Source organism: Bipolaris oryzae (genome assembly GCF_000523455.1).
Source record: "Bipolaris oryzae ATCC 44560 unplaced genomic scaffold scaffold_128, whole genome shotgun sequence".
Lineage (NCBI taxonomy): Eukaryota > Fungi > Ascomycota > Dothideomycetes > Pleosporales > Pleosporaceae > Bipolaris > Bipolaris oryzae.
Window position 1 is genome coordinate 72,213 of NW_006911404.1, and position 10,377 is coordinate 82,589.

The 10,377-nt window shown below is 50.3% G+C and overlaps 4 protein-coding genes across 4 annotated transcripts; 2 read left to right on the forward strand and 2 right to left on the reverse strand.

The window, feature by feature from the left end:
• Positions 1–675: 675 nt before the first annotated feature.
• Positions 676–3,781, forward strand: COCMIDRAFT_102310 (uncharacterized protein; the record flags this gene model as incomplete). The annotated part of the gene is made up of 2 exons (XM_007692422.1): positions 676–3,599; positions 3,652–3,781. 2 exons carry the CDS (start codon positions 676–678, stop codon positions 3,779–3,781), a joined length of 3,054 nt encoding a protein of 1,017 aa, XP_007690612.1.
• A 40-nt stretch (positions 3,782–3,821) lies between these two features.
• COCMIDRAFT_102372 (uncharacterized protein) lies at positions 3,822–4,467 on the reverse strand (the record flags this gene model as incomplete). The annotated part of the gene is made up of 2 exons (XM_007692423.1): positions 3,822–3,974; positions 4,138–4,467. The coding sequence occupies 2 exons, from the start codon at positions 4,465–4,467 to the stop codon at positions 3,822–3,824; spliced, it is 483 nt and encodes a 160-aa protein (XP_007690613.1).
• A 473-nt stretch (positions 4,468–4,940) lies between these two features.
• COCMIDRAFT_28577 (uncharacterized protein) lies at positions 4,941–8,195 on the forward strand (the record flags this gene model as incomplete). Its single annotated transcript, XM_007692406.1, has 9 exons — positions 4,941–5,203; positions 5,263–5,566; positions 5,626–5,753; positions 5,806–6,188; positions 6,237–6,373; positions 6,423–6,512; positions 6,569–7,388; positions 7,466–7,573; positions 7,627–8,195. The coding sequence occupies 9 exons, from the start codon at positions 4,941–4,943 to the stop codon at positions 8,193–8,195; spliced, it is 2,802 nt and encodes a 933-aa protein (XP_007690596.1).
• A 271-nt stretch (positions 8,196–8,466) lies between these two features.
• COCMIDRAFT_39129 (uncharacterized protein) lies at positions 8,467–9,903 on the reverse strand (the record flags this gene model as incomplete). The annotated part of the gene is made up of 5 exons (XM_007692408.1): positions 8,467–8,585; positions 8,622–8,989; positions 9,067–9,525; positions 9,675–9,764; positions 9,848–9,903. 5 exons carry the CDS (start codon positions 9,901–9,903, stop codon positions 8,467–8,469), a joined length of 1,092 nt encoding a protein of 363 aa, XP_007690598.1.
• Between the last annotated feature and the right edge of the window lie 474 nt (positions 9,904–10,377).

Here is a 10,377-nt window from a genome sequence, read left to right on the forward strand (position 1 = left end):
TTGCACTACAGCCTCGCACCCCACGGTGGACCCTGGGACCAACATCGCCAAGCACAAAAACCTTCTTGCTCAGGCACCGCCGCCTTTAAATCGCCCGCCACAGCTGGGCGTCTTCTCCATGCTCTGCTAGAAGCCATGAAGTTGCACTTGCATCGCTGTCGCCTGCTGTCGACCCTGCCCCACTACGCGCCCAGGTAGATGTCATTCAGTCTGCTCACCTCGCCTTTCTCTGCCTTCTCGCCTTGCCCACTGCTAGTCCCTCGCCACTCTCCACTCTCCACCCGGACACGGCTCACTATGCTCAGTCTGCAATAATCCCAGAAACCACTAGATTCTCCAGGCTGCAACCCGCACATCGTGTAAGTCGCACAATCTGCATCCTTCTGGCGCCCAGTTCCCGCCCTTTGGTCACGCTTTCCTCCTTTCGGCCTCACCACGGGCTAGTTCTGGGTGAATGGACGTCGGGCCAGCTATGATATGTATCTGGCCAGCCCCAATCCCGCTTGACCTCCCTCCGTTTTTCCTTATCTTCGTCATCGGTCTTTGCATGACTCTCGCCGCTTCGCCTCGAGCAGCACTACTGCCTATTGCCGATTTTGATTGGCACAAGCAAACAACGCCATCAGCATACCCAAAAACAACCCCCAATCCACTGACACCGGCCTCAGAAAAAACATGGCTAGCAATGGGGCCCAGTCGTTTCCACTGCCATATGAAGAAATAGAGCGCCTGGTCAAATCCTTATACGAGCCTGGCCAGGCCAAAAAAATCTCAGAGACCGAAGCCACTCTACGCGTGCTCCAGCGCTCGCCTCAGGGATGGGAGATTGCAAATGCTCTCCTCAGGAGCGACGACGAGCAGGTTCGCTTCTTTGGCGCTCTGACCCTGACGGTTAAGCTCAACGCTGACTCAGCCGAGCTGAGCGAAGAAGAATCGGAGCAACTACTATCAACACTCATTCATCACCTTGTTTCCCGACCTACCTCATCCATTGCAACCCGAAAAATTAGCTCAACCTTGGCTCAGTACTTCACCAAACCCATTTCAGTATGGACTCAGTGTGTGAGGAGTTTGGCTGCCTCTTTTGCCGTTCAGCAACCAATCTTGGATGCCACCCTGAGCGAGCACCCTTCCACATGGGATCTATTGCCACAATTCTCCGATGATCAGCTTCTGGTCATGCTCGATTTTGTAATGAGCTTAGCAGACGAAGCCAAGAAACCCTCAAATGTCCCAGACCGGAAACCTCACGAGCGCATGGCGGCAAATGTCGAGAGTGTAGAGATCCTCCTTCATGTGTCGTTTGGTCGTGGCATCAAATGGCTATCGGTAGCTATCGATGACCCGAACTATGCTCAGTCCGTGCAGCAGGGAGAGAAGATATGTATAGCCGCCCTCAAGTGTTTCACAGGGTGGATCTTTTATGCTCAATCAGAGTTCAAAGATATGCCAGAGAAGCTACAACGTCTTCGTTCCGTCAACGAGCTCGCTCTAACATGCCTCGAATACCATGTTGAGGATGCAATGGAACTTGTCGCGGAGATTCTTGAGAACTACCCTACGTTCTTCGAGAAAAAGCATCAAGAAATGCTATGGGCGGCCATTTACGGTCCTTGGGGTCTGGAAATACTGAAAAACTCCGATGCCGAAACCGTCTCACTTGCAAGGATCATTGTGGCTTACGGACAAATTCTGCTTGAGTCCAAGGTCATCTACACCCAGCCGGACAATGCGCACTATCAACAAGTCATGTCATTTCTGCATGACCTCCTCAAATATCCGGAGCCAGTAGGCGCAGAGGACGAGGTTGCTCCTGTGGTGCTTGACTTCTGGAGTAGCTATGTCAGCGCCATGTCCGAAGAAACATTCCTATATCCCTCAGGGGAGCAGGTACCAGCATGGATGGATGCGGCCAAGGCCAATGTTCTTCAAGCCATATCCGAGCTTGTCCAAAAGATCATCTACCCGCCAGCTGACGTTACTGATTCTTGGGATTCTGATGCCAGGAAGACATTCAAGGTATTCCGTATTGATGTTCGCGACATCATTATGGATGCCTATGAACCCTTGCGAGATGTTCTGACTGATCAATTCGTTGACTTCGCACTACATGGTTTGAGCGCAGGCAAGTGGCTTCATCTTGAGACGGGGTTATTCGGGCTCATCGCCATTGCTGATGCATTGACCCAAAGCTCGGATGACCGTATGCTCAGACTGTTCGAGCAACCATTATTCTCAACAATATCGAGCAACCCCGATGTACCTGCGATAACACGGCGGACGGCTGTTGAACTTGTTGCGGCTTTGAACCACTTTTTCCTCCGGAACCCGCAATTCCTTCCCCAAGTTCTCCCCTTTCTCCTTACGGCTCTGGCTCAACCAGCAATCGCACATGGTGCTGCAAAGTCCTTTGCCTCGCTCTGTTCCGAGTGCCGCAAGTCTCTGACAGGGGAGTTGGCATCTTTCTTCCAAATGTACGAACAGTTCATTACCTATGCAACAGCTGAAGAATTCACCAAGAGCATGGTTCTGAAAGGTATTGCCGCCATAGTTCAAGCCCAGGACTCAGATGAGAAGCAGCTAGAAGGCGTACGGCAGCTCTTTCAGTACATCACGCGCGATGCCATGCAAGCGATCAACATTACCAAAGAGGGAGGAGACATGGAGCAGGGCCAAATTCTCGCTTTGACAACGTTAAAGTGCTTGGCAAGTATAGGAAAAGCTATGCAAGCCTCAGACGAGGAAGTGATAGATCTCGAATCTGACAAGAAGCCTTCTACATTCTGGTTGCAAGGGCCAGGCAAGGAAATCCAAAACCAAATCATTAATCTCGTCAACTACATGACCCAGGTGTTCTCCGGTAATGACGAGATCGTCGAGGCTGCGTGTAGTGTTCTGCGTACTGGGTTCAAGGAGACAGTGTCAGGACCCTTTGTTCTACCACTATCTGCGGCGATTGACTTCATCACCAAGACGACCTTGCAGACTCCAAGACTTCCGTTTGTGCTGGAAACAGCGTGTTGTTGGATCTCGTCACACAAGCACGAACAGCCCGAAGGCTTCCAAGAGCAAGCCCAGCGTTTACTTCAGCACAACCTGAGCATCATGCAAGCTCTGCAACACCCAAGAAATGACCCTGAGATTGCGGTTGGCTGTATTGAGCTTATCCAAAACTTCATCAACGCTGACCCTGGTATCCTGAAGCAAGCGTCTCCGGAAAACCTATCCGGGATGTTTGGTTTCACAGTTGAGTCGATCAAGTCCCCTGAGGTGTTGCCGAAACGCGCAGCTGCCAAGTTGTGGAAAGATATCTTTGAGCTCGCGGGCAACCCACATAGCGAATACCATGCTACGACCCAGGAGATTGTGGCTCACTTCGGGCCTTCAGTCTGCTTTGCACTAATTGCGAATATCTGCGGAGAAGTAGACTACAGCAGCTTAGAGCATGTTGTCGCGCCCCTTCGTGCTTTTATGAGGGCCGACAAGAATGCAAGAGCATACATCACGAACTCGTTGGCTGAGCAGCCACTGCTCCAACGCTTGCAACAAGACCAGGGCGTTCAAGACATGGTGCGAAAGCTCATTGAGAGCATGTCTAGGTATGTTGGCCAACAGCCATGATGCGTGCATTCAAAGCTAACCTATGTATAGGAATGCAAGGAACAGTGTGGCTTTCAAGGACACGGTAAAGGCATTCTGGTCGAGTTGCAAACAGCTGCAGATGCAGCTCCAACCACAGGTGATGAACCCAGCGCATCGATTTGCCCAAGGTTTCCCTTAACCTGCTGCATACTGAGCGACTTGTCGAGAACTCGTTGGATTTAGAATTCAGCAAACGCAGCCATGGCGAATGTCAGACCAAAGGACAATTTGAAAGCCACATTGTCTTGGACCAGCGACCGGACGTTCATGGACTTCAAACGGCGCTGGAGGAATGAGTATGGTACGATGTGAATTCCTCGTGACTCGATGAACTAGTATATGGGTCAATCTTGGTTTCCACATTCAAAGCATAAGCATGGAGGGTGCGTGATGGGAATGCATAACCAGGAATATATCCTGGGATGTAATGTTCGGTAAAAGACGTATGTCACAGATAGTTATATAGAGCCTCAATGACTGAGATGATGAACTTACTTGTACAGCAAAGATGCCTAATCCAATCAATATTGCCAGCGGCTTGCTGAAGACGCTAATTCCCAAACCTCCAATAACACCGAGAATACTTCCCATGCTGATTTGTTGAATTGCTCTCGGGTTTACCGCACCTGACTGAGTAATAATGGGGGTTCTTGCTTCGGCAGCATAGTTGCTCTTCAAGTCATTAGTAATCTTCGTGATGGGGTCTGGTCCATCGCAGCGTATGCGTTGCGCATTCCGGAATTGATACGCCAGCAGAGGTGTCGAAAGAATGAGTGGCGTGCTGAGCATCAGGCCTCTGCGAAGACCCGGCAAGATAAACGACATGTTTGCTTGTCTCTGTAAGCGTCTAGGCTCACGGGTGAGCTGTTGCTGGCGTAGGTATTCGGAAAGCTGTCTCTCGAGGTTTCGGTCGGCTGTCGTAATGCGTGCAGAAGAGCGGATAGTGCGTGTCGGTAGCAGGGTATGTGTGGCCGGGATTTGTATGGGAAGTTGTGTCCTTGTCAAAACGCTCAATCCCAATGGCATTCGGTACATGGATGTTTGTGCTGGAATAGATTACTGACTTCTTGGAAAGAGCTGAAATCCAAGGGTAGTGATGTCATTGGCTCACTAGCATCTCCGCTAAGCCATCTTGGGCATAGCTAGACCCTGAGTTCGGGTGCTCCAAACGTAACGTCGCGTCTTCCAACACCATGTTGGACGTGTTGATATCAACTAGGCACTATTTGGCGCTCGCCATGACAACCTTCGCTCCTTAAAATCTCCCAATTGACTAAAACACAGGTGGTCGGGCCACAATGGCGCTTCGAACGCTTTTTCTGACGGTCGCAAATCTTTTGATCCCGGTCGCGATACTGGTCTTCGCAACTGGCTTCTTTCCTTACAAACCGTTTATGCCGGGTCTTGCCCAGTATGAAGACCTTGGGTTCTCTGAAAAGCTGGGCAAGGATTGGCAAAAGCCGCCTACTCCGCCGTTCGACAAAGTTGTCTTCATGGTCGTTGACGCGCTAAGAAGCGACTTTGTGTACGGCGAGGAGAGCGGCATGTCCTTTGTGCAGAGGTATGATAGCCTTCTGGAAAATACATTACAAAGTCGCATTATGGCTGACATCCCTCCAGTCTCATACGCGACGGAACCGCATTACCATTCACGGCTCACGCAACCTCTCCTACAATTACCATGCCTCGTGTAAAGGCCATTACCACGGGCTCTATTCCCTCCTTCGTAGACGTAATCCTAAATTTTGCCGAATCAGACACGACGTCGACCCTCGCGACGCAGGATACATGGCTCGCGCAGATCAAAGCAAAGGACTTTGAAAATGGCAAAGGGAAGCTGGTCATGTACGGCGATGATACCTGGCTGAAGCTCTTTCCCAATGTCTTCGAGCGCGCAGACGGAACGAGCAGCTTTTTTGTCTCGGTCAGTCATAAGCGTCCCGTCGTATATAGGAAAAATAGAATGTTGATTTCAAAGTGCAGGATTTCACAGAGGTTGACAATAACGTGACGAGGCATGTTCCAAATGAGTTGCTGAACAGTGACTGGAATGCAATGATTATGCATTATCTGGGCCTGGATCACATTGGGCACAAGGCTGGTCCGAAGAGGTGAATGCTGCGTTCAACTTGGTTAGCATTCAAAATATTGACCATCACATAGCCCCAATATGGTTCCCAAACAGATTGAAATGGATGAAATCGTCCGCGACATTTACTCGTCTATCGAAAACGAGGACCACCTATCCAACACACTGTTCGTTCTTTGTGGCGACCATGGTATGAATGACGGCGGCAATCATGGCGGATCCTCTCCTGGCGAGACGTCCCCAGCACTAGTCTTTATGAGCCCAAAGCTTACTAAGATCACCAATCCTGTAAACAGGAAGAGTCCAATCAAGCCCAAGACCGAAGGCGAGTTTGAATATTACCGCATGGTTGAGCAGAGTGACATCGCCCCAACACTAGCTAGTTTGCTTGGATTTCCTGTCCCCCAAAACAATCTCGGTGTTTTCCTTGAGGATTTCCTTCCCTTCTGGGATGCGCGTAAGTAGGAGGGCTAGCTGATGGATGTATGCGACTAATGATTGATAGCTCTGGATCGCATCCAGCTTCTTTACCGTAACGCGAAGCAGATGAAGAAGATTGTGGCAGCCAAGTACACCAACCTGAAGTTTGAGGACTCATTTGTCGAATCAGATCATGCTCCAGAGTGCGCTGAAGGATACGATGTATGTTCTGCAACAATCCCCAAAGCTGTCCAGTTACTGATGTGCTTAGGCAAATGATGGCCAAAAGCTGGCTTGTCTCTGGAGAGCGATTATCTCTTCGTTGCCAGACGGAAAGGATGATATTACAAGCTTTTACAAGGTAACCTTTGCGTCGCTCACTGTTATAATCCGGAAGATTCCCACTGACAATATCAGTTCATGCACATGGCTCAAGAAACCATGTCTAGTACAGCTTCCAACTACAATCTGCCACGCCTCTTCATTGGCACAGGTCTAGCTTTCCTCATATGCGTATTATCCTTCTTCACTCTCCCCTCTTTCCGGCCCATCACGCCAGCCGGTATCTACTTTGGCCTATCTCTCGCTCTCTACGCAGTCCTCATGTTTGCATCCTCTTACGTAGAAGAAGAGCACAACTTCTGGTACTGGGCCACATCAGGCTGGTTCTTCTGCCTTTTCCTGCAGAATATGCGCAAGGAATGGTACAGCCAGTGGATCTTCCACCCCGCGATTATGGCGCTAGCCGTCCACCGTATCATACGGAGGTGGAACCAGACTGGCCAGAAGTACGCTGGCGCTGATGACATCGTGAACAGCGGCTTGTTTCATGGGAGATACTCTGCTATTCTGTGGATATTCATCGGAGTCACGTATCTGGATGTTACGATTCGGCTGGCTAGGCACGTCGCACGTTCTGTCGCAACATTTGATTCTGACCAGAAGGCTCGTGCCGTTGAGCTTGAATCGACGGATCAGCATCGCCTGCTAGGCACAATTGCTGTATTACCGCTGTGTGGCACGGCATTTGTTTTCAAGCTTGCCTTTACTGCAAAGGACGCCCCGGAGATGACAAGCGGCATCAATGCAGACTTGATGGCAAAGATCGAGACGTTGGAACTTGTCGGCCTTGCTCGCATGGTATTTGGTGGTATTCTTCTGAGCGGAGTCTGGATCACGTTTGCAGAGTGGACACGCTCGAACAGGAGAAAGGCGCGCGGGAGACAGGGCAACGGCGGTACGTTAACTATCCATCTAACCGCCATAGCCTCTCCCTCGTAAAGAACACTTGCTGACAAAAAATTGAACATTCAGATCTCGCCGTCGCCTTCTTCGACCTAACAACCCTCTTCCTCCTCACCCAGACAAAAGCAGAAAACATCCCCCTCTATTTCCTCTTCCGCCTCCAAAACCTCTTCCTCTGTATGTCACACTCCTCTCCCTGCAAAGGAAGCAAGCTAACCCATGCAAAACAGCCCTCCTCACCCTAACCCCAACCTCGACAACCCTAACCACCCTCCTTCTCTCCCAAACCTCCTTCTTCGCCCTCGCAAACTCAAACTCCATCTCCTCCATCTCCCTCTCAAACTCCTACAACGGAATCTCAACCTACAACGTCCTCGCCGTCGGCCTGCTCGTCTTCGCTTCAAACTGGGCCGGTCCCATCTACTGGTCCTTGTCCGGCTTGCTGCTGCTCGGTCGCCACGGCGGCACCCAGCGCTTCGTAGATACGCGCGAGATGCATGTTGCGGATTGGGTGGCGAAGGAGCGCGAGTGGTTGGGTGAGTTGGCAGGGAGGGAGGAGGAGGACAGGGAGAAGAGGGGGGGTTGGGAGGCTTGGGTCGCGCATGTGGCCGTGTTGACGGTTTGGACGGGGGGGATGCTGTCGGCAGTTATGCTGGCGTGTACGGTGCTGAGACAGCATTTGTTTATTTGGACGGTGTTTAGTCCCAAGTATCTGTTTGCGATGGCTTGGGGGGTTGCGTGGCATTTGGGGGTTACGGTGGGGTTGGGTGGATTGGTTTGGTGGTTGGGGAGTTGGTGAGATTGGAAGGGGTGTGGGGAGAGTGGATGGATGGGTGGGTATGAAAGAAGGGTGAAGATATGCGTAACTTGTGACGCTGTTTTACGTGAGATTTGTAGAGTTTTGCGGATAGTTTTTTTATACTTTAGCTAACGCGTTCCTGATCCGTTACCTCTTCTGTGGATGCATATATGTATGCTGAGGTCGTTGGTAGCAATAACACCCAAAAGACATCTGATCCCTTCCCATGCCAAAAGAAACTCTCCATCTCACTCTAGGCCCACACCCTCCATCACCCTTGCTCTATCCTCACTCCTCCCGTTTCTTCTTCTCTTGTACCCACTCCTTCTGCTTCTTCCTCTTCTATTCCTACTCCTCCACTCTCCTCTTCCCCTTCTCCAATCATTACCCCTCCAGCATCCCTTTCCCCCTCTTCCAATATCACACCCCCACTCTCCTCTTCTCCAATTGCTATCCCTCCCCCAGTCCCCTCTTCAATCCTCACTCCTCCTATCTCCCCAATACTCTTCCTTCTCAACTCCTCCTTGCTCCTCTGCGCATCTTTCCTCCACCGCTCCCGAACCCTCTTCTGTGGCGTTCCCCTCATAACTTCCTTCGTCAGTACCTTCTTCTCACGCGGGTCCTCGACAACACTCCAGCGCACGCCGTCTTCGGTCAGTTCTCTTGGGTCGTAGCGCGAAAGCTCGACGAACATTTGTTCGCCGCAATACGTGCATTTGACGAGATCGCCAGGCGCAACGCCGGGTGGATCGGAGCCGGGAATTTTGATGGGATTGCTTGAGGTGTAGGGGGATCTGTATGGAGGTAGAAAGAAGATGTTTGGTTAGTAGATTGCTTTCCGTCTCTGTTCCTGACTGAAAAGAATACTCACATTTTAGATGAGCTCGCAACTCCCGACCCAGCATCGTGGCTATCCTTTCTCTTATCAGCCTCAGAATACTCGTTCGCGACGCCCCTCTCGTTCAGGTTTTCACAGTACTCGCATCGCCACCTGTCTTGCCTCTTCGCGACATCCACTATCTTCTCCCCTCCAGCCTCTTTTTTCATGTATGCGTCCTCGCGCCATGTATCTGATATGGGATTTCGCGTAATGTTTGACCCACGTCTCTGGGTTGGGGAGTTTGGGGAGTTTGGGCTGTGATGTTCTGGTAGAGGTGTCTTTGGCAAGCAAGTGTTGTCGTGTTGGGGTTTATATCGGAACTGTTCTGGAAACGCGCAAATCCGAAGCTCTGAGGATGACGGTTGGGATGGCTGCGAAGCAGTGATTTGAGACATGGAGAGACGTGCTAGACCTGAAGAAATGGATGAATTCCGACTACGGATTTGGACTCTGAAGGGGTTAGGATGTAAGCAAGGCGCAGAATTTAGAAGAATTGAGGTCTGTGAGAGCAGGTTTTGTAGGATAGTCAGCTCTGTTGCTTCCTCGATTGGTTCGCAGGCTGCTGTGATACGAAGGTGAGAAAGGGATGCAACACATACACATCGTTCTCTATTTCCTCTTGGCTTCTTTTTGAAAACAGCACGTCGGTACTTCTATTCGTCTCTGAGCCTGCAATATTCCCATCATCACTACAAATGTCTTGTTAGCACTTGTTGCTGGAGCCATCCTTCGCTAATTGTCTTTGGAGACGTATCCAGAAATCAGGCCGTACCCTTGACCTGAATCGTTGGAAGCCGACTCCCAATCGTCTGAGCCGTCTTGACTCATTTCGTGAGGCTGCAAAATAGTGAGCAGAATTGCTGCATAGGAATTTTATGACGCGGGGGTGGATTATAAGAGGTTCACTGACAGTGAAGAATGCTAGGAGGTGAGATAAGGTGCGCGATGAGTAGCTGAAAAGCGTACCATACACATACACAATGCTCGCTATCACTGAGGGACCTTGGATTTTATTTCACATGACTTCATTTCCATCAGTAATGGATCTTGGAAATGGGTTTTGCAAAATAGGTTGAGTAATTTCGTCAAGCTATATCAATATCTTCAACGTCGAACTCCTTACGCAGTGATGACGCATGACTGTATGACCCTGTACCAAGAACGATTACCATTTCTTGTCGGGCTTTAAGAAAGTCCTATACTATAGACAAGTAAACCAGAAAGCAATCAAATATTATAAGTTCTGGGTTCTGCCTATCGTTATGCCCTTTATGAAGGGCGTCAAACATGAATCACTCCACC